This window comes from Trachurus trachurus, assembly GCF_905171665.1.
Source record: "Trachurus trachurus genome assembly, chromosome: 2".
Taxonomy (NCBI): Eukaryota; Metazoa; Chordata; class Actinopteri; order Carangiformes; family Carangidae; genus Trachurus; species Trachurus trachurus.
In genome coordinates this window covers 597,312-620,000 of record NC_139914.1, presented here as the reverse complement: position 1 = coordinate 620,000, position 22,689 = coordinate 597,312, and the positions used below count along the sequence as shown (strand labels likewise).

At 46.9% G+C, this 22,689-nt stretch overlaps 1 protein-coding gene and 1 long non-coding RNA gene across 4 annotated transcripts in view; one reads left to right on the top strand and one right to left on the bottom strand.

Annotated features, from left to right (window-relative positions):
- Positions 1 to 767, top strand: part of senp7b (SUMO specific peptidase 7b) — a 15,826-nt gene extending 15,059 nt beyond the window's left edge. For 2 of the 3 annotated variants that reach the window (XM_083991518.1, XM_083991517.1), the window contains exons 17-19: positions 71 to 139; positions 261 to 411; positions 589 to 767. In XM_083991518.1, coding sequence (XP_083847644.1) covers positions 71 to 139; positions 261 to 411; positions 589 to 729 — 361 coding nt within the window. In that variant the 3' untranslated portion in view covers positions 730 to 767. Of the gene's footprint in view, positions 1 to 20; positions 140 to 260; positions 412 to 588 lie in introns of those variants that run through there. The other variant, XM_083991519.1, reaches the window with a different exon arrangement.
- The window catches only part of LOC311001087, a 441,127-nt gene that overhangs the window by 332,099 nt on the left and 86,339 nt on the right, over positions 1 to 22,689 (bottom strand). The window lies entirely within an intron of this gene.

Here is a 22,689-nt window from a genome sequence, read left to right as displayed (position 1 = left end):
TCAGGGCTTTTATTGTGAAGGTGAACGGTGGGGGCTTTTATTTTGACGAGAACTGGTGTTTCCTGTCTAGGCCGTGTGTCCTGGTCATGGATTCTCTGAAGCTGTCGTACCACGACAACGTCTGCAGGCTCATCAGAGAGTGAGACACACACACACACACACACTTTCCTCCTCCTCTCTCCTCTCCACTCTTCTCTCCTCCTCCACCTATAACACCTGTAACACCTGTCCGTCACTAAGCCCCGCACCTTCCTGTGCAGCTACCTGCAGGTGGAGTGGGAGGTTCGGCGCCGGACGCCGCGGCTCTTTACGGGCGAGTCGGTGCCGAGCTGCCGGGTTCGAGTCCCTCAGCAGGACAACAGCAGCGACTGTGGCGTTTACCTGCTGCAGTATGCCGAGAGCTTCCTGCAGGTAACCACGGAAACCGCTCAGACACACACACCTGGGGGAGGGGGGGGTTGTCACTATGGTAACAGGGTCAGATACATACACAATGAAACTGTAAATCTGAACAACGATCAGGTAATCAATCGCCTCAGGCCTCAGCCGATCGATCGAGTAAACGGAGCTCTCTGATTGGCTCCCCAGAATCCCGTCGTGCACTTCGACCTCCCGGTGTGTCTGGACAACTGGTTTCCGCGGCAACGCGTGCGTCGGAAGCGCGAGGAGATCCGAGGTCTGATCCTGAAGATGTACGAGAGCCAGAAGAACCAGAACGACGTGCAATAAGCCATTTCTACTTCCTGTCTACTTCCTGTTCCTGTTTTTGTAAAATAAAAGTTATTTATTGATAATGTTTGTGTGGGGCTCTTATTGTGAAATCATCAATAACCAACAAACTGATCAATCAACAGTCAAACCGTCAAAATAAAAGTGTAAACTGCTTCACCGTGTCAGTGTTAAACCTTCACGGGAACAGCAGCAGGCTCTTATTTTGAAAGGCTGGCAAAAACTAAGACGAGGAGCTCGTCCAAGAAAAACAAATGTTGTGGTTGAGGAGAGAAAACAACTTCAAGAGAGAACTGGAAATAAACGAGTGAGATGGAGGGAGGGAAGAAAGAAAGAAACAAATAAAGACAAGAAAAGAAACAAACAAATAAACAGATAATAAAGACACAAAGAAAGAGTAAAAACACAAATAAAGAAAGAAACAAAGAATAAATAAAGACAAGAAAAGAAACAAATAATAAAGACACACGGAAAGAATAAAGACAAAGAAACAGAATAAAGACACAAGGAAGGAAAGAGAAAAGAGTAAAGACAGGACTTCAAAGGAAACAGAGAAAGAATAAAGACACAAGGAAAGAAACAAAAATAAAGACAAAAGGAAAGAGAAAAGTAAAAACTGAAGACAGGACATCAAAAAAACAGGGAGAGAAAGAAAGAATAAAGACACAAGGAAAGAAAGAAAGAGTGAGGAGAGGACGTCAAAGGACAGAGTGAGAGAAAGAATGAAAGAATAAAGACACAAGGAGAGAAAAAAAGAAACAGAATAAAGACACAAGGAAAGAAAGAATAAAGACACAAGGAAGGAAAGAAGAGTGAAGACAGGACTTCAAAGAAAACAGAAAGAGAGACAGAAAGAATAAAGACAAAAGGAAAGAAACAAAAATAAAGACACAAGGAAAGAAAGAAAGAAAGAAAAGGGTGATGAGAGGACGTCAAAGGAAACAGAGTGAGAGAAAGAAATAATGAAAGAATAAAGAGAGGAGGAATGAAGACAGAACGTGGAGGAAGAGAAATAAAGGAGTAAATAAAGAGTTTAACAAGCAGCTGGACGATGGATTCCAGATGTGTCCTAGAAAACTTGACTTTATGTGGATTTCTTCATCAACAGCTGCAGCAGCAGCAGCGCTCTGCTGTCGGAGCGTCCCTGAACGCCTCACGGCCCGCAGCGCTTTATCATTATTATTATAGATCATCAATAGTTGATCGGTGTCGATGGATCGGAGTCCAGGTCAAAGGTCACCGGGTCGCTCTGTGTGTGTGTGTGTGTGTGTGCTGCTCTGGTAATCTGGGGGTTTTATTGAGCGCCCCCCGCTGAGGACCAATCAGCTTACAGCTCATTAACTGGATCAGACTGGTGGGGGGCGACGGGGAGGGAGAGGGGGGTCGTCAACGGCAACAACAACAGAATCACAGAGAACACAAACATCAAGAGTCCATGTACACACACACACACACACACACACAGAGTACAGGACGTTCATCTGTTTAAAGCTGGTCCTGATTCTGGTCTTGGTCTTGGTCCTGGTCCTGGTCTTGGTCTTGGTCTTGGTCTTGGTTCTGGTCCTGGGCCTGGTCCTGGTCTTGGTCTTGGTCTTGGTTCTGGTCCTGGTCCTGGTTCTGGTCTTGGTCCTGGTTCTGGTTCTGGTCCTGGTCCTGGTCCTGGTCTTGTGGTGTATCAGACTAATCTGGGTGGTGGGTTCAGATCAGACGTTTACAGTCTCCCAAAATAATCTGAGACTAGTCTGGACCTGGTCCTGGTCCTGGTCCTGGTCCTGGTCCTGGTCCTGGTCCTGGTCCTGGTCCTGGTCCTGGACCTGGACCTGGTCTGGTTTCCTGTCGATCTGGACTGAGGAAGTGAAACCAGGTGAAACTCTCGGCCGTGACCTTTTGACCCTTTAATGCGTCATGTGACCTGTCAGTGAGTCTAATCCACTCTGAGACCAGACCACCACCTGGTCCAGTCCAGATCCACATCCGGATCCAGATCCACTGGGTCCTGGTTTGAACCAGTCGTCTTTGTTATTGATTATTGATAATTGATCGTCACGTGTGCTATAAAGTTATTTTCAATATAATATTATTCAATATAGAGACAGCCGTTGAAAATAAAATATATATTTCTCACTAGAAATATAATCAAAGGACATTTTTTATGCAGAAACTCCCTCAAAATATTGATTTTTCCACGAAAAATGATAGAAATATTTGCTATGTTTTTTGTTCTCACGGTCGGAAACTTGACTTGGACGCAAAAAAAATAGTCCGAAAAAATGGAACAGTCGTCCAATTTAAGAACCGTTATTGTAAAACCCTCTATGTTTTTGTACTTTGGACCAATGTAGCCAAGGTAAGTTTTATATGAGACTTGGTTGGCATAGTATGCAGAATTGAATCATTAATAGTTTAGGATTTTTGGATTCATTAAAGGGATAGTTCAACTTTTTGTCAAATTGGCCCATTGCCATAATCCCTATAGTCATAGCAGTAGGTTCGTTACCTTTAATTGTTTGTGCAAGCTATTTTTAGAACGGTGGAGCAGAGCCGTGAGCTGCTCAGAGCTACGCTACGGAGGCTCATGGGATTTCTTGGTTTCCCTCATCAAACTCATCAAATACACAATCCAACAACTCCACAACGCTCTGGTGGACAAGTTGTGAGCTGCACATTCACCACGCTATGAGATAATAACACAACGTTACCACACAGAGTTGTTTTAGAGGGAAATACAGAGACTGCTTGATGAAAAACTGTCCCTGAAGGCAACGCGCATCAGCGGTTTTGCATGGATTTCCCTCTAAAACAACTCTGTCTGGTAACGTTGTGTTATTATCTCATAGCGTGGTGAATGTGCAGGTCACAACTTGTCCACCAGAGCGTTGTGGAGTTGTTGGATTGTGTATTTGATGAGTTTGATGAGGGAAACCAAGAAATCCCATGAGCCTCCGTAGTGTAGCTCTGAGCAGCTCACGGCTCTGCTCCGCCGAACTAAAAATATCTTGCACCGACAAGTAAAGGTAACGAACCTACTGCTATGACTATAGGGATTATGGCAATGGGCCGGTTTGACTAAATGTTGAACTATTTCTTTAACAGTTAATGTTTGTTGTCCTGGTTGGGGCTGGGGCCTCCAGAGTGTCTAGAAACGCCCCTGAATCATTGATCACCACTAGTTGAGATGGTTTGGTTATTGATTGGCTCACAGGTGGCTGAAGGGGGGGTCACCTGCAGCAGCGCAGCGTCTCGCGGTGTCAGAGTGACTTCCTGCGCGCTGACAGACACTCATCCCCCCCCAGCAGCAGCTTAGATCTCTTATAGGATTAAACGTCCGAGCAGCAAAGTCCCATCTGCTCACCTGACTTCCCCGACTGATGCCGAGCGGCGGACGGAGCGCAGCGAGCCGCAGGCCGCCGACCAGCTGACTACAGGAGTCCGGTTCCATTACTGGAACTGGTTCTGGGAGACGAACAGGACGAATGGGGGCTCAGAGCGGAACGCGGCGGTGGTGGGTGCTGTGGACGCTGGGGGCCGTGCTGCTTTCAGGGACCGTGTGCTGCTCACGGACAGGTCAGTGACACATGTCAGAGGAGCTTTCTACTTTCAGACATGTGGTGGTGAGGATCCAGATATCAATCAATATCTTTGATTTGATTTATTTAAAGTGGAAGCAGAAGCAGAAGGAAAAAAAAGTTGAGAATAAATGTGTTTAAAATGCAGAAACAACAGTTAAAAACTGTCAGAACAACCCTTTAAAAAGTATTTCTTTCATGAAGTTTAAAAGCAGCTGATGCAGCAACACGGAGAGGACAGGTTATCAGTCAGTCATCAGTAGTTGAGGTGCTGTCACAGAGAAGGTTTAGCTGACTCCGGGGGGTCAGGGGTCCCTGGGGACTCGAACCTGGGTCAGAGTCAGAGTCAGTGTCAGTTTATTTGCCATTTGTGGAAAGAGACCACATTGGAAAGGGATTTGCAAGAACAGGAACACTTAGGACAAAACACAACATTTTTGTTAATAAGACAATCAATAAACAGATATAACAGATAAAATAAAAAAGGACAATTTGGTCGTGTTGTGACTGTTTTAGACTCAGTGTTAGAACCAGAGGTCAGAGGTCAGTGACTGCTCCCTGTCTGTAGATGTGGCTGCCGACTGGGCGGTGGAGCAGCAGCGCGCCGGACGCTTGGCCGAGCTGGACTCGGACCGAGACCGGGACCAGGACCAGGACTGGGCCTCGGACCAGCTCCTGTACCGACACCACGGCGCCGTGACCAGGAGGAGACGCAACATCCTGTTTCCCAGCGGCGTGAAGCTGTGCAGCCAGGACACGCTGGACCAGGCGGCCGCCAACCACCTGAGCTACTTCCACCTGAGAGGTGAGATCAGGTCTATCTTTAACACCGAGCCATTTCACCCAACACCTTATCCACCAGACTTACAGGCTTACGCCGCCTGGCCTCAGGGCTCAGAGGCCGCCGGTCTCAGAGGGCGCCGGGCCTCAAGGCTCAGAGGCCGCCGGGCTCACAGGCCACCGGACAGAACCTCCGTCTGGAGATACATCGCTGATCAACCACTGATCGCTCCTTCTGACTCTAATCAAACTCAATGACCTCACCACAGAGACCACTTCATCACGTGACCTTTGCTCTAGTGGTCTAGTAGTCTGGTAGTTTTGTGGTCTAGAAGTCTGGTGGTTTGGTGGTCTCATAGTCTGGTGGTTTGGTAGCTGGGGGTCTATTGATCTAGTAGTCTAGTAGGCTGGTGGTTTAGTGGTTTGATGGTCTCGTAGTCCAATAGTTTGGTAGTTGGGGGTCTATTGGTCTAGTAGTCTAGTAGGCTGGTTGTTTAGTGGTTTTGTGGTCTAGTAGTCTAGTAGGCTGGTGGTGTAGTGGTTTGGTGGTCTAGTAGTCAAACAGTTTAGTAGTTGGGGGTCTCTTGGTCTAGTAGGCTGGTGGTTTAGTGGTTTGGTGGTCTCGTAGTCTAGTAGTCTGGTGGTTTAGTGGTTTGGTGGTCTCGTAGTCCAATAGTTTGGTAGTTGGGGGTCTATTGGCCTAGTAGGCTGGTGGTTTAGTGGTTTGGTGGTCTCGTAGTCCAATAGTTTGGTAGTTGGGGGTCTCTATTGGCCTAGTAGGCTGGTGGTTTGGTGGTTTGGTGGTCTCGTAGTCTAATAGTTTGGTTAGTTGGGGGTCTATTGGTCTCATAGTCTAGTAGTCTGGTGGTTTAGTGGTTTGGTGGTGTCGTAGTCTAATCGTTTGGTAGTTGGGGGTCTATTGGTCTAGTAGTCTAGTAGGCTGGTGGTTTAGTGGTTTGATGGTCTCGTAGTCCAATAGTTTGGTCGTTGGGGTCTATTGGTCTAGTAGGCTGGTGGTTTAGTGGTTTGGTGGTCTCGTAGTCCAATAGTTTGGTAGTTGGGGGTCTATTGGCCTAGTAGGCTGGTGGTTTAGTGGTTTGGTGGTCTCGTAGTCTAATAGTTTGGTTAGTTTGGGGTCTATTGGTCTCATAGTCTAGTAGTCTGGTGGTTTAGTGGTTTTGTGGTCTCGTAGTCTAATAGTTTGGTAGTTGGGGGTCTATTGGTCTAGTAGTCTAGTAGGCTGGTGGTTTAGTGGTTTGGTGGTTTGGTGGTCTCATAGTCTAGTAGGCTGGTGGTGTAGTGGTTTGGTGGTCTCGTAGTCTAATAGTTTGGTAGTTGGGGGTCTATTGGTCTAGTAGTCTAGTAGGCTGGTGGTTTGGTGGTCTAGTAGTCTGGTGGTTTGGTGGACTAGTGGTTAGGTGGTCTTCCATGTGTTATTTTTACTATGTGGTCCTGTGTGTCCCAGTTTGCCAGGAGACGGTGTGGGAGGCCTTCAAGATCTTCTGGGACCGGCTCCCGGAGGGGGACGAGTACCAGGACTGGGTCGGCCGCTGCATGGACGGCTCCGTGGGCGTCATGGAGATCGGCCGCTTCTTCAGCCAATCAGAGGAGCACGATGACCTCATCAGGAGCGTGAGTCTCCGCCCCCTTCTTCTCCTTCTCCTCCTTCTACATTACCATGACAACAGAGGTCACATCATCAGTCTGTTGTCTCTCTTCTCTTTCAGAGGGTTGCCATGACGGCGGTGGTGAACAGGTGAGTGTGTGAGGCGTCGTCGTGGTGACCAGACTCTACGTTGATGTACCCGTGATGTCACTGTGATGTAACTGTGTGTGTGTGTGTGTGTGTGTACTGACACTGTGTTGTGTTTCACCTGCTGCAGTGCGGCCGCCGCCTCAGACCCGCCCCCCTGCAGGTACGACGCCAAGGACACGCCCCCTCCATCACATGTGTGTTTCCATGGTGATGGGGGGAGCGATGTCGCCTGAGAGACGCGGCAGCCATGTTTGTAGTTTCCAGCTCCACTCATTCAGAGCTGGTAACGATCGATCAATCAATCAATCAATCTGTGTCTCTAATGCTGCGTTCGATTGCACTCGGAACTCAGAAAGATCCGACCTCCGAATCGGAAAAATGCAATAGAACGGCCCTTGAAGTCGGAACTCCGACTCGGGAACTCGGGTAGGATCCAAGCAGCCCGAGTCGGTCGGAATTACGTCAAAGCAATATGGCGTCGCACACCACGAGAGGTATTTATTTATTTAGGCTATTTATTTTCCAACCTAGACATTTAAGCAAGGGAGAAGTAATGGAAAAGGGAATATCGCCTAGTTCCACGCTACTGCAGCAAGAGTTGAATCTGCACAGCTCGCTATGACGCTGCACGATTCCCCTCGCTGGTGTGTTCAAGACCATGTGTTGCAGAAGTGGCGTTTCTCTTTCTCTCTCTCCCCCAAGCAGCTAATGTTCTTCCCCAGCAGTAGCTACTTTTTGATGCTCCAAAGACATCAGATTACTGTGGCCGGCCATGTTTTCCAAGGTTGCAATGAAATGCATTTACCTCGGAAGTCGGAATTTCCGACCCAGATCTTTCCGAGTTCCAAGTGCAATCGAACGCAGAAAAACCGTGTCTCCATCCACCTGTCGATCCTATCATCTGAAGATCGATAAGAATATGAATGTGAATAACGCCAGTTCCAGAGCGTTTCCATCTCAGAGCTTTAAATCCAGTAAAAAGCTGTGCGTAATAAGGTCATGAGCTGTTCTGGGATTGTATCGAATCGTTTTCTAGAAATGTAAGATGTTTCCATTCATTCTTGTACTAAATCATAAAACAGAAGGACCTCCATCCTTCATCTTTAACTGATTATCTGGAAACCACTGAGCCACACGTACGCCAGCCAAGTTAAGTTGGTAAACAGGCTGTTGCACAAGTTTTAATGCGACACTCCTGTCATCAGAAGACAGCGGCGTGTAAACACCACTGTGTTACATCCTCCAGACAGTGGAGGAGGTTGGTGAACTGTTCTGTTTTGGAGACTCTTCACATGAAGCCAGTCTGTCTGTCTGTGTTTACTCCACCGTGTCTCTAACAGCTGCAACACGCAGAGGAATCCACATCAAACATGATCACAACTCACATTTACCAGACAAACAGCTGTTTCCATCAGAATTTATCACAGTAACTTTGCATCAATCAAGAGAAAATCTGATGAGATCGACCAATATTCATGGCATTTAATCTAATGTTACTGTTGGTTTCCATAAGACATCTTTAATTCAATATTGCGTAATGTGAATAAAAACGTGTGGATGGAAACATGGTTAACTTTTAGTCTCTGTCACTGCTGAAACCTCTGATTGATGGTTGTTTCCATCAGTCAACTAATTGATTGATCGATCACAAACAGAACAGTTTCACTTTTCAGAAACAGGATCAATCAGCTTTTACCAATAATCTGTCAGTGGACTGATCAATAACTGGACTGGAGTGTGACTGGGTGTGTTTCTCTCTCTGTCCTGCAGCTCTGAAGCTTCGACCGTCCCGGCCGGAGACCAGGTGACACACACAGGTGAGCACTTCCTGCCCTGAGCCCGCCACAATAAAAGCATGAAGATCCAGATTCAGATGGAGGATGTTTTTACTGAGGGATTAAGGCTGTCTTTACACTGCACGGTTCAAGTGGCCCAATTCTGATTTTTTTTCCTCTCAAGTGGCTCCGATTGGATCTGTAACATGAATGTGTAAACGGGACAAATGTGCATAGAATCGGATATTGTCAGATCAGATTCAGGCCCTGTTATATGTGGAAATAAATCAGATACAAATGGGATATCTGCCAATATGTCTGCAGTCTAAACAGACAGATCGGATCTCTCCTGGCAATGCGTGTCATACCTCATCAATGATAATATCAATTCACGTTCCCACACGTCTCGCTGAACCTCTGTAGCCTGTGATTGACATGTGGGGCTGAGCTGGACTACTGTGGCCAGCTGAGTTACAGTGTTTCATTTTCGTGGTGTCCGCGCGTCTGGTTTTTCCATAGACTGTATGGTCCCCTGTATGGTCCCCCCTCACTAGTTCTTGTTTTCATATGGCCTAATATTAATTTCTATGCAGATCGAGGGCAGGAGTGTGAAAAGGGAGCGTGCGATAAACAGCAGATTTCAGGTTTTCCTACCGGCAAAAACTGAACTGAGCCAATAAGAAATCAAGAGAGGAAAAACAATACACATTAGTGTACAAGAGGCTTTGTCCCGTCCTCACTACGTGAGCGACGGAGGATCGAACGGTGGCACAACTGTCACCGTCACTATCAGCTGCTCATCTCACAGCAGCTCCGCTCCACGCAGACACTTCACTAACTTTTTTTTAGCAAAGACATTCACTTCGTAAGTGACGTGTTGGATATAAACTCTGAGCACCAGACTCACCTTCGTTTAAAAATATTATGGAATCATAATCTCCCGTATTTAAAAAAAAAAAAAAAAAAAAAAATCACTAGTTTATTTCCAGCGAGTTGTTTCATGCAAGCACAGCAGGTGTAAATGCACATATCAAATATGGGTCACTTCTGATAGAACATGTAAATAGACAGTGGGGCATCAAGGCCTGCAGTGTAAAGACAGCCTTAGCTTCTTAAGGATGAAGCCCTCACCCTGCCCAGGTCTTTAAGTGTCTCTCACCTTACCCTTACCCCCCCCCCCCCCTGTCTGTCTGTGTGTCTGTCTGTGTGTGTCTGGTGGGGGTGGGTGGAGGTGGAGGAGGCTGATTCCCGTCACACGCTCTGCTCTGCTCCGCTCTGCTCAGAATAGACCATAAGCCTATTTACAGGCAGCAGTCTGGTCAATGGAGGGAGCAGAGCGAGCGTCAGGGTCAGGGAGATCACAGAGGTGAGTTTAGACCTGTCACAGCCACAACAACAACACCTTACCCATCAATCACAGCTCTTTATTCTGAGCAGCTCTAGGGACGGTGGCCCCCAGGGCTCAAACTCACTACAGCAGCTTCACAACACACACAACACCCAACAAACTGTGCTGTGGTTTTCTTATTACTGTCTGTCGTCTTCTGTGACGTGATCGTCTGATTGCTGAGCGTCTTAAACTAAATGTGTTACATACGTTATTTAATGGCCGTCAGTGGTGGACAGTAATGGAGTAAATGTACTTGAGTACTGTACTTAAGTAGATAGAGTAGTAGAGGATTTGTACTTTACTTGAGTATTAGATTTCTTTGGTACTTCTTACTCTTAGTTGAATACATTTCCAAGACAAATATTTTTACTTTTACTTGAGTTAATTTGTAGGAAGGCTGAAAAGTACTGGTTACTTTCAGGTCTTTGACTATTGGACACAAGCTGTGTTTGTTAAAGAAGGAAACATATCACAGTGCAGCTCTCCACTGGGATCTACGTCCTCCCTCCCCATGAGGATACCGCCAAAGTAGCCACGCTCTCGACCGCGTTTGTCAACTCCAAACTGTACCGCGAGTCGTGAAAATGACAACTGCTGTCCTCTTATGATCCCATTCATTGTATTTGTTTTTCTAGGTGTTTCTGCAGCTTTATAGAACATTGTGGTTCTAAAAGCAGCACATCAGTGCAGCTGCTTTCAAAGAGTTAATTCTCACAAACAAGAGTTAAAAGCTCCTTACATTCATTTAGAAACAATTAGAGTAACTTAAAGTAAATTTAAAAGCATGTACTTTTGGATAAAAGAAGTACTTTTTTACTCTTACTCGAGTAACATTTTACTTGTAATGGAGTAAATTTTGACCAGTAGTATTTGTACTCTTACTCAAGTACTGGGGTCGAGTACTCTGTCCATCTCTGATGGTCATTCATATGCACAGTCCATTAAAGTCTGCTGATATACAGTCTAGATCGGCACCAACGTGTGAATAAATTATGTAATTGCTATTTTTTATTTACAGTTTTTGTACCGTTTGAGTTTGGCCTTTGTGAATGCAAACCAGACCAATAGAAGAATTTCAGCGATGTCTCATCCTTGTGTTTGTTAGAATCAGATAACGGACCTTTAGACAGCTGCAGAGCTCGACCTCAGTTTCTCTTCTCCTTCTTCTGTCGTTCCGCAGGAGAAGACTTTTTCAGCTTCGGCTCTGAGGATCTTCTCCCTCCAGACTTCGAGGTCACAGCTTGGGCTCCTCCGCTCTCGGCCGCTGAAGGTCCGGCTGAAGAAGAAGCCACCGTTACGTCGTTGGCCGTGGATTTGACGTCTGACGCTGAAGACGTCCAGGACACTGGAGGTGCTGCGACTGAGGATGAGGATGGAGATGTTGGAGACTCTATTACCCACAAGCCTCTGGATGGGGAAGAGGAGGAAACTGAAGAGGAAACTGAGGATGTTGATTTGGAGGAGGTTCATGTGACTCCGCAGGGCGAGGAGCCGCCTTCAGAAGCTGTTGCTGAACAGACGAGCACAGAAGCTGCTGTTGTGGTTTTTACAGAGACAACCACAGCTCCTGCTACTGAAGAGCCAGAACCTGGACCCGATGAAGTCTCAGAGGGCCGAGACGCTGAAGACGCTGAAGACGCTGAAGACGCTGAAGACGCTCTGGACTTTTCTTCAAACGTGGTCCCAGAACTAGAACTGACTGATGGGGATTTAGAGGAACCCTCTGAGCCGATCCCAGAACCAGATGCTCCGGAAGAAGAAGATATGATATTCATAAATGTGTCTCCAGGACCAGAACCAGAAGTTCCATCCCAGGCTTCTGTTCTGCTGACGACGGATGAGACGGAAGTCCAGGTTCCTGCTGAGCCGGCGGTCCGACCGGATGACCAGGATGAAGACACGGAGGAGATAAATCCAGACACAGCTGAACAAAGTGTCACAGAACAGGAAGAAGAAACTGTGGACACAATAGGAACAACAGAAGAAGCTGAACCAGAACCAGCTGAAGAGTCGGAACCAGCTGAAGACTCAGAACCAGCAGAAGAACCTGCTGAAGAGTCGGAACCAGCTGAAGACTCAGAACCAGCAGAAGAACCATCTGAAGAGTCAGAACCTGCTGAAGAGTTGGAACCTGCTGAAGAGTCGGAACCTGCAGAAGAACCTGCTGAAGACTCAGAACCTGCAGAGGAACCAGCTGAAGACTCAGAACCAGCTAAAGAGTCGGAACCAGCAGAAGAACCAGCTGAAGAGTTGGAACCAGCAGAAGAACCTGCTGAAGAGTCGGAACCTGCTGAAGAACCAGCTGAAGAGTCAGAACCTGCAGAAGAACCAGCTGAAGAGTCAGAACCTGCAGAAGAACCAGCTGAAGAGTCAGAACCAGCTGAAGACTCAGAACCTGCTGAAGAACCTGCTGAAGACTCAGAACCTGCAGAGGAACCAGCTGAAGACTCAGAACCAGCTAAAGAGTCGGAACCAGCAGAAGAACCAGCTGAAGAGTTGGAACCAGCAGAAGAACCTGCTGAAGAGTCGGAACCTGCTGAAGAACCAGCTGAAGAGTCAGAACCTGCAGAAGAACCAGCTGAAGAGTCAGAACCTGCAGAAGAACCAGCTGAAGAGTCAGAACCTGCTGAAGAGTTGGTACCAGCAGAAGAACCTGCTGAAGAGTCAGAACCTGCTGAAGAACCAGCTGAAGAGTCGGAACCTGCTGAAGAACCAGCTGAAGAGTCAGAACCAGCAGAAGAACCAGCTGAAGAGTCAGAACCTGCTGAAGAGTCAGAACCTGCTGAAGAACATGCTGAAGAGTCGGAACCTGCTGAAGAGTCAGAACCTGCTGAAGACTCAGAACCTGCAGAGGAACCAGCTGAAGAGTCAGAACCAGCTGAAGACTCAGAACCTGCTGAAGAACCTGCTGAAGAGTCGGAACCTGCTGAAGAGTCAGAACCAGCTGAAGACTCAGAACCTGCAGAGGAACCAGCTGAAGAGTCAGAACCTGCTGAAGACTCAGAACCAGCTGAAGAGTCGGAACCTGCTGAAGAACCAGCTGAAGAGTCGGAACCAGCTGAAGAGTCGGAACCTGCTGAAGAGTCGGAACCTGCTGAAGAACCAGCTGAAGAGTCGGAACCAGCAGAAGAACCAGCTGAAGAGTCGGAACCTGCTGAAGAACCAGCTGAAGAGTCGGAACCAGCAGAAGAACCAGCTGAAGAGTCGGAACCAGCAGAAGAACCAGCTGAAGAGTCAGAACCAGCTGAAGACTCAGAACCAGCTGAAGAGTCGGAACCAGCAGAAGAACCAGCTGAAGAGTTGGAACCAGCAGAAGAACCAGCTGAAGAGTCAGAACCTGCAGAAGAACCAGCTGAAGAGTCAGAACCTGCAGAAGAACCAGCTGAAGAGTTGGAACCAGCAGAAGAACCTGCTGAAGAGTCGGAACCTGCTGAAGAACCAGCTGAAGAGTCAGAACCTGCAGAAGAACCAGCTGAAGAGTCAGAACCTGCTGAAGAACCAGCTGAAGAGTCAGAACCTGCAGAAGAACCAGCTGAAGAGTCAGAACCTGCAGAAGAACCAGCTGAAGAGTCGGAACCTGCAGAAGAACCTGCTGAAGAGTCAGAACCTGCAGAAGAACCAGCTGAAGAATTGGAACCTGCAGAAGAACCAGCTGAAGAGTCGGAACCTGCTGAAGAGTTGGAACCTGCTGAAGAGTCAGAACCTGCTGAAGAGTCAGAACCAGCAGAAGAGTCAGAACCTGCTGAAGAACCAGCTGAAGAGTCAGAACCTGCAGAAGAACCAGCTGAAGAGTCAGAACCTGCTGAAGAGCCAGCTGAAGAGTCAGAACCTGCTGAAGAATCAGAACCTGCTGAAGAGTCGGAACCAGCAGAAGAACCAGCTGAAGAGTCAGAACCTGCTGAAGAATCAGAACCTGCTGAAGAGTCGGAACCAGCAGAAGAACCTGCTGAAGAGTCAGAACCTGCTGAAGAACCAGCTGAAGAGTCAGAACCTGCAGAAGAACCAGTTGAAGAGTCAGAACCTGCTGAAGAACCAGAACCAACTGAAGAGTTGGAACCTGCTGAAGAGTCAGAACCTGCTGAAGAGTCGGAACCAGCAGAAGAACCTGCTGAAGAGTTGGAACCTGCTGAAGAACCAGAACCAGCTGAAGAGTCAGAACCAGCTGAAGAGTCAGAACCTGCTGAAGAGTTGGAACCTGCTGAAGAACCAGCTGAAGAGTCAGAACCAGCTGAAGAGTCAGAACCTGCAGAAGAACCAGCTGAAGAGTCAGAACCAGCAGAAGAACCAGCTGAAGAGTCAGAACCTGCAGAAGAACCAGCTGAAGAGTCAGAACCTGCAGAAGAACCAGCTGAAGAGTCAGAACCAGCGGAGGAACCAGCTGAAGAGTCAGAACCAGCAGAAGAACCAGCTGAAGAGTCAGAACCAGCAGAAGAACCAGCTGAAGAGTCGGAACCTGCTGAAGAGTCAGAACCAGCAGAGGAACCAGCAGGAGAACATGACGTTGTGCCTGATGAGGATGAAGCTGACGATGACGTCACAGAGGGAGGTGAGACAGTCGAAGGTGTTGGAGATGAAACATCTGAGGAGGAAGGAGACGGTTTTGGAGAACCAGAACCAGATGGATCTGAACCAGAGGTTCTTGATGAGCCGGATGAGGAGGCCACTCCCGTTGTGGTCGTTGTTCCAGAAGACACCGAGGGATTAGCACCAGGGACCGAGGTGGAGGAGACCCCTGGTCCTGGTCCAGAGGAAGAGCTCCTACCTGAGGCTGCACCTGAGGAGGATGAAGACGGTCCTCAAGGACCAGATGAAGGTGTCTCCGCTGACCCCACGACCCCCGTGGAGCTCACCACCAAGTACGTCGTGGAGTACAACAACGGCAACTTCCCCGAGCCCACGGAGCGGCAGCACGACGTGGACGACAACCGGCTGGGAAACAACGGCTTCGGCTTCGAGGACGAGCAGGAGAACTCGGTGAGTTCCTCCACAACAGCTTCGATTAATCGATTAATCAACGATTATCAGGATTACGGGGTGTTCCCACCAAACGCGATGACGCTTCATCGCGCGTCGAGATTACATGTAAAGTCAATGCAAACATGCGATTAGTCGCGTCATCGCGCCGGGCGATGCGATGGACGCGATAGCGCGGCGCGATGGACGCGTTGGCCGCGAAAAATCGCCTCCATCGCGTCGCCCGGCGCGATGACGCTTCATCGCTCGAGTTCAAATAATTGAACTTTTGCGGCGAATTCGCGTGAAGACGCGCCGCGACAGCCTATCAGCTTTGAGATCGTCACCGACGTGCTGACGTACGGACGTACTGGTGTTCCCTTGGCAGTTTAGTCAGAGCGAGTCTATTGACAATATTAGAAGTTTTCTGGTTTAGATTAGTTTATTATTCAGATCCCCATTAGCGGCAGCAAAGCCACAGCTCTTCAGTGTTGCTTTTCCGGTTTGGATATTCGGACCTGAAAGCCCGTTATCACTGCTGTTTTCAACCAGCGGGCGCTGCGAGCCGGCCGCCCCGTCCCAAAGCACTCAACAGGCGGTCAGTCACACAGTAATGTCACGGAGCTGTCTCTGCTGCAGCCAGAGACCCATACCACTGTTCCTGTCCCATCTACAGGGACAGGAACAGTGCAGCGACGGTGGTTATCTCAGCCAGAGAATGAAATAGTGGGAGAAATGTTGTTGTTTGGGCGGGCTCGTCGCGCGACGCGATGCCGCGACGAGGCGTTTTTTGCATATTGAACCAGCGTCAAAACTGGAGCGTCTAGCGCGACGCGATTTCATTTGACGCGCGATTCAATCGCGTTCATCGCGTTTGGTGGGAACACCCCGTTAGGGCTGCAACTAACCATTATTTTCATTATCGATTAATCTGTTGATTATTTAAACGATTAATCAATTAGTTGTTTGGTCAATAACATGCTAAGAAATGTTGAAAAATATCAATCAGCGTTTCTCAAACCACCAGACAACGTCTTCAAATGTCTTGTTTTGTCCACAAACCAAAGAGAGACTCAGTTTATTGTCATAAAGGAACAAAGAAACCAGAAATATTCACATTTAAGAAGCTGGAATCAGAGAATCTGGACTTTTTTTTTCTTAAAAACTGATTATTAGATTATCAAAATAGTTGACGATTGGTTTAAGGAAGTAAAAGAAGGAAAACTGTTCAAGTCTATCTATCTAACTCACCGTTATGTTCACTAAGGTTAGTTAACCTCTAAAGCCGTTGCCTCCGTAGACGCCGTAGGCTGCGTCCTCTGAAGTTGAAGAGTTAGCTGCCGCCATCTTCACCTGGTCCGTTTCTGAACATTTATGAATCCTTATTGAATTGTCACGTGTTGCATCTGTGTGTGTGTGTGATGTCAGTTTGGGAACGAGATCGACGACACGCTGCTGCGGCCCCCCCGGCCCCTGAGGGACCAGGCCGTGGAGCTGACCGTCCGGCTGAGAGGAGAAACCTACAACGACGAGCTGAGAGACCCCAGCAGCTTCCACTACCAGCAGCTGGCCTGGCTCTTCACACACAAGGTACATCATGTTCTCTGTACTCACACTCACACTCAGGACGTTTAAAGAATGAATCACAGCTTTAATACGACTAGAACTGGACGACTGAAGTGTACGTAAACACGTTAGTCTGACTGATACCGGACTGAACCAGATCCGACTGAAACACCCAGATGATGTGATGATTCAGAACTGATTTTCTTCTGCATGAGTTCACCTTCATCTGACTGAACCTGGACAATGCATGAGCACATGATTCACAACAGTAGAGACGGCACAAAGTGGAGCATCCGAGCTGGTTTAATTACAAACAGGAAGCATGTGGACCGACCGGCCTGTTTGCATCCGGTTGGGAACTGTAGTTGAGAACTCAAGGTATTACGATTATGATTACGTTTTTTTTCGTAATCGTAATACCTTGAGTTCTCAGCTACAGTATTGATACCCAGTTTTTTACTAGGTAACAAAAGAGTCGACTGAAAAGGAGGCGGAGTCTGTATTAAAGGATAATTAGCATTTCTTACAATCTGGACCTTATTTCTAGCATAAAATCCGATCATTTCCTCACCCAGATGACTTTGGTGTCATTACAAGTCGTTGTGATGAAATGAGCTCCAGCCGAGAGCCGCGTATATCCGTATAATGGAGTCTACAGGGCAGCAGAATGCAGCCTCTAAATAACACATTATCTGGAGAGAAACTCCTTCATTTCACCAATATTTAGTTCTGATAGGCTAGTGCTATTCCCCTCTGAGTCCGGGGTTAGCTGTTATCAACATCCGGGGTCTGTAGGTTGACCTACTGACCTCTGACCTGGATGATGTCATCTCTGAGCGCTACCCGGCTCATTCTGATAATAATGATTCTGCTTCGGCATTCGGGTCCATTTTTATCTCAACTAGCCGGAGCTTTAGTGAGTCCAGGTTGAGGAGAGGAAGCCTGTGGAAGATGAACTTCGTCCAGCTGCTCATTTTGTTCTGACAAGTCGGAAACACGCAGAAACGAACCGTAGCGTTAGCGGTAGCAACAAGCCACGCCGTGTGGCTTGCACTAGCCTATCATAACTAAATATTGGTGAAATGAATGAGTTTCTCTCCAGATAATGTGTTATTTAGAGGCTGCATTCTGCTGCCCTGTAGACTCCATTATACAGATATACGCGGCTCTCGGCTGGAGCTCATTTCATCACAACCACTAATGACACTAAAGTTATCTGGGGGAGGAAATGATCGGATTTTATACTAGAAATAAGGTCCAGATTGTAAAAAACTGTAATTAGAGTTAACTCAGCTCCATGTGTCCCTTGTCTCCAGCTCCAGAGTCCTAGTTCTGGTTAAACCAATGCCTTGTAACTAGTTCCAGGGAGAATGGAGGCTCTTCCACCAGGGACAATGATTGTCCCTGTTGTGTGTGAAGTGGGACAGGACAGAACTCTGAGCTGAGCTGTAAACTCACTGCCTGATGCAACGGTTTGTTTTTTACTGATATTGAGGAATTCCCAGCTGAAGAAAACATGTTTTCCTGAGTCCTGAATCGCGGCCAGATGTTGAGGCTGCTGTCGTCATGGTGATGAGACACTGAGCCGTGGTTGGTGCTGAGTGACGTCCAGGAGTTCTCATTAGCTAACGACTCCCCCTGTGGTTTGGAGAAGTGCAGACTCAGTTCTCTGGCTCCGCTTCTTTACGCTGCTGCAGCTCAGTTTCCTGGAGCCTGGAAAACTGGAGTGACCTCCGGGATACGAGCTGTGAGTCACCGCCGCCGCCGCCAGGAAACTGATCCTGATCTGCCCCACGACCAGGGACCTGGTTTACAGTCTGAACCAGGACTCAGCACTGATGTTGTCTCTGTCCTGCTGCTCTGTTTACATGTGAACAGCTGTTCTCCTGTCACAGGACGGATTTAATTACAAAATCTGATTGGTTTTGATTTGACTTGATTGTCATTTTTATCAAAGTACATGAAAACAAAATACTGTGCAGCGATTCAAAGACAATCTAAAAAGAAAAACCATCTTGTTTTGTCCACAAACCAAAGAGAGACTCAGTTTATTGTCATAAAGGAACAAAGAAACCAGAAATATTCACATTGAAGAAGCTGGAATCAGAGAATTTTGACTTTTTTTCTTAAAAGCCGATTATTAGATGTGGTAAAATGGTTAACCCTCCTGTTGTCCACCTGGGTCAAGGAAGGAAGGAAGGACAAAGGGAAAGAAGGAAGAAGGGAGGGAAGGAAGGAAGGAAGGACAAAGGGAAAGATGGGAGGAAAGAAGGAAGGGAAAAAGGAAGGAAAGGAAGATGGATGGTCAATTGGATCAAAAGAGGAAGTAAGAAGAAGTAAGAAGGAAGGAAGGGAAAAAAGATTGTGGAAAGAAGGAAGAGAGAAAGGAAGGAAAGAAGGAAGGAAGGGAACAGATTGGGTCAATTTGACCCAGAAGGACGACATGAGGGTTAAAACAGTTCAGAGCATTTATTCAACATTAAAGGACAATTCTAGGCGAATTCAACTCGGGGCTGTATGTTCCTATCATTTTAGGTCTGAAAGAAGGAATCTGAAGATGTTCAGTTTAATGTCTCCTGTTTAGCGGTAGTTGTGTCTGTCCCCGCATCGCCACGGCAGCGATGAATGGGAGTGGATGTAAGTTCTGCTGCTGAGGCTGTTTCCATCCCTCAAAGCCACAGACAGTGTCTCACCTGTCTGTCCTCACCTGTCTGTCCTGTCTGTCCTCACCTGTGTGTCTCTGTCCCGTGTGTCCGTCAGGTTGAAGACGCCTTCCAGCGGCTGCCGGGCTTCAAGGGTGTCGACATCATCGAGTTCAGGTCAGAACCAAAACCGACCGCCACATGGTCCAGTCACCGGTCAGCTGACCAATACTAACACTCTGTACCTGTGTGTGTGTGTGTGTGTGTGTGTGTGTGTGTGTGTGTGTGTGTGTGTGTGTGTGTGTGTGTGTGTCTCTCTGTGTGTGTGTGTCCTCAGGCCTCAGAAAGACCTGGAGCGGTAAGTCTGGACCTCAGTGTGTGTGTGTGTGTGTGTAGAGCAGCGATGTAGCTCCATGTAGTTAGTAGTAGTTAGTAACTCCTTCTACTCATTCACTCAGAGTTACATAAATCAACATGTAATAATAAGAATAATATAATACATTATTATTATTATTATTATTATTACATCTAATACATTTTTATTCTTATTATTATTAAATCAACATGTGGTGGATATGAAACTAAATATAATATCTACTAAACATTCACCTGCTGCAGGAATATGGCGCTATACTCAGTTGTGTAGTTGACATTGTTGCTCAACATCCTGGAGGCTTCTTACAAAGAATATTTCATGTTTTTGGCCAAAATTGTAGTTTGTAAATTGAGATGTTAAAGGACAGTTCCGGGCAAATTCAACTGGGGGCTGTATCTTCCTAACATTTTAGGTCTAACAGAAGGAATCTGAAGATGTTCAGTTTAATGTCTCCTGTTTTGCGGTAGTTGTGTCTGTCCCCGCATCACCACGGCAGCGATGAATGGGAGCAGATTGAAGTTCTGCTGCTGAGGCTGTTTCCATCCCTCAGCCACAGACAGCGTCAGATGGAGACTCAAACATGCACCCAGAAGTTTATTTACTTCAAGCAAGTCAAGAGTTGATATTCCTGTGTTTATGACACAAACGGGAGCTTCCGACTGCACGTGAACACACCGAGCGTCGACGAGACTTTGAATTAGATCTAGTTTTACAAACATGTCGGCTTGCTGGAAGTAAATAAACTTCTGGGTGCATGTTTGAGTCTCCATCTGACGCTGTCTGTGGCTTTGAGGGATGGAAACAACCTAAGCAGCAGAACTTCAATCCGCTCCCATTCATCGCTGCCGTGGCGACGCGGGGACAGACACAACTAAAACAGGAGACATTAAACTGAAAGTCTTCAGATTCCTTCTTTTAGTTGAATTTTCCCGGAATTGTCCTTTAAACTACAAAGAATGACCCAGAAAGTAGTTGAAATACTCGACGCAGCACAAAATCTGATTGTAGTTTAACTACCAGCAGGTTACAGCAGGTTGTAGTGAAGCTCTGTTCAACTATGTGGAGTTTAAAGGACGATTCCACTCAAATCCAACCTGAGGCTCTAGTTTCTAATGTTTCAGCTCTGACAGAATGAATGTGTAGATGTCTCCTGTTCTGCAGTAGTTCTGTCTGTCTCCTAAGTCTCCCTAATGCTGGTGTAGAGCTGAGTGGTGGGGGGGGGATGTGTAGCCGGTCCCGGGGGTGTGACCACGTCCTCCGCTGGTGTCCTCAGCTCTGCTCTACTTTCCTCTAATGTCTTTAACAATCGTCTCTCAGCTCTTAAAGGGATCAGTCTCTGCTGCTTCACCTGCAGCTGTCCCGGGATTACTGCCCCCTCCCCACCCCCCACTACACTACACTACACTACACTACACCACATCACACCACAGGTTAGCCTGGCTTTGTGATCTGGAGGAGTCAGGCTGCAGTTCTAGTTCTGGATGGGCCAGAGAGCTGATACTACTGGAACTACTTTTATCAGTAAAGTGAAGTTCCTGTTTCCCCCATTATAAAACACTTGTTGAAGTGTAGTTATATGTTATAAACACTTTATTATCAGTTCATCAACTGGTTGGAAGAAAGCTGTTAATCAGGAACTAACCAACTCACTCAGTATCCCTCCACTCAGACGCTGTATCCCTCCGCTGGTTAGTTCAGCGGTGTGTGGAAGAGGTGGAGGGATACAGTGTCTGTGTGGAGGGATACTGAGTGAGTTGGGGAAATAGTTACTTTACTTGTAATTAATTACATTTATCATGTAGTAACTCAGTTACTTTTTGGGGAAAGTAACTCATCAGAACAGTTTTGATTGAATTCTCACAGGATGCATGTTTATATCAACGTCAGGGAACACAGTACTAATCCAGTACATCCATCACATACAAGTACACAGTACAAAAGTATTTCATAATAATACCAAAATGATATAGAACAGAACAGAATGCCTTTATTGTCACTATTAAGAGCTCTCCTTCAGTGCAAACATATACCTAGAATAAAAAATAATATAATAATAACATCATAAGATAAAATAAGTTATACAACAAAAACAATGCAGGTAGAATATATGAAAAATATTCATATATGAGAAAGATAATGTATTTAAAGCGAGCTCTCTGATTGGTCGTTGTCCCTTTAGGGGTCTGGTGGTGCTGGTCCACTACACCGTCACGATGGAGGTGGACAGCGGCGGCCTGGCCAACGACACGCTGGACCTCATCTCTCTGCAGAACAGCGTGGTGGAGCGCAGCTTGGCCGGGGGCCCCGGGGGCCCCGGGGGGGCCGGGGGGCCTGAGCCACCCACCGTCCTCTACACCATCACCGACTACCGCAACTACATCACCGAGGCGCTGCACAAAGACAACTTCATGACCAACAGCAGCCTGGACGCCATCGGCCAGCTGCAGCTGGACAACGGTACGGGACACGAAACTTTATTTACAACATTTATAGTACAAAATAACATAAAGTGCCTCATAAAGTCTCCAAAAATATAATCAAAGTGTCAGAATAGTTAAAGGGACAAGGAGTTTGTAAGGAGTTTGTATTTGGTTGTAACAGAGTCTCATATTAATGTGGATGAATCTACGTTACCACTTGTTAATGGTCCATTTAGATAAATATAATGTTTTGTCTTTATAGTTATTGTGATATTATTATTTAATGGTCGACTCGCCCAGCATTTCCTAGTTTCCTAGTTTCCCGGACGCTGCCCGGCGGGTCATGGGAATAACGCCGGCGGATCGCTAGTTGGCATCGTTTATGGTCGGAACTACGACGCTATCTGATCGTCTTCCAACCTCCGACTTTCATTCTTGATAAATGAAAACATTCTTGGCAAATGTTTTGGCTTCCGTCCGTCTTGCACCAGTCCAAGAATTTCACCGTGCGCGCTGAAGCTCATGGGAAATGTAGTGAAAACACTTTGCTTTCTAAAACTCCTCATTGCCCCTCTGTTCTAGACCAGACTGAGCTGCTCTACTGCTCTTTTATTTCACAATGTTTCATGTAAAGTAGTGAAGTTTTGTCTAGAACCGCAACAATTACGTTTTTTAAAAAGTCCAAATTCTCTGATTTCAGCTTCTTTGTGTAACTATTTCAATTACTTTCTCAAAG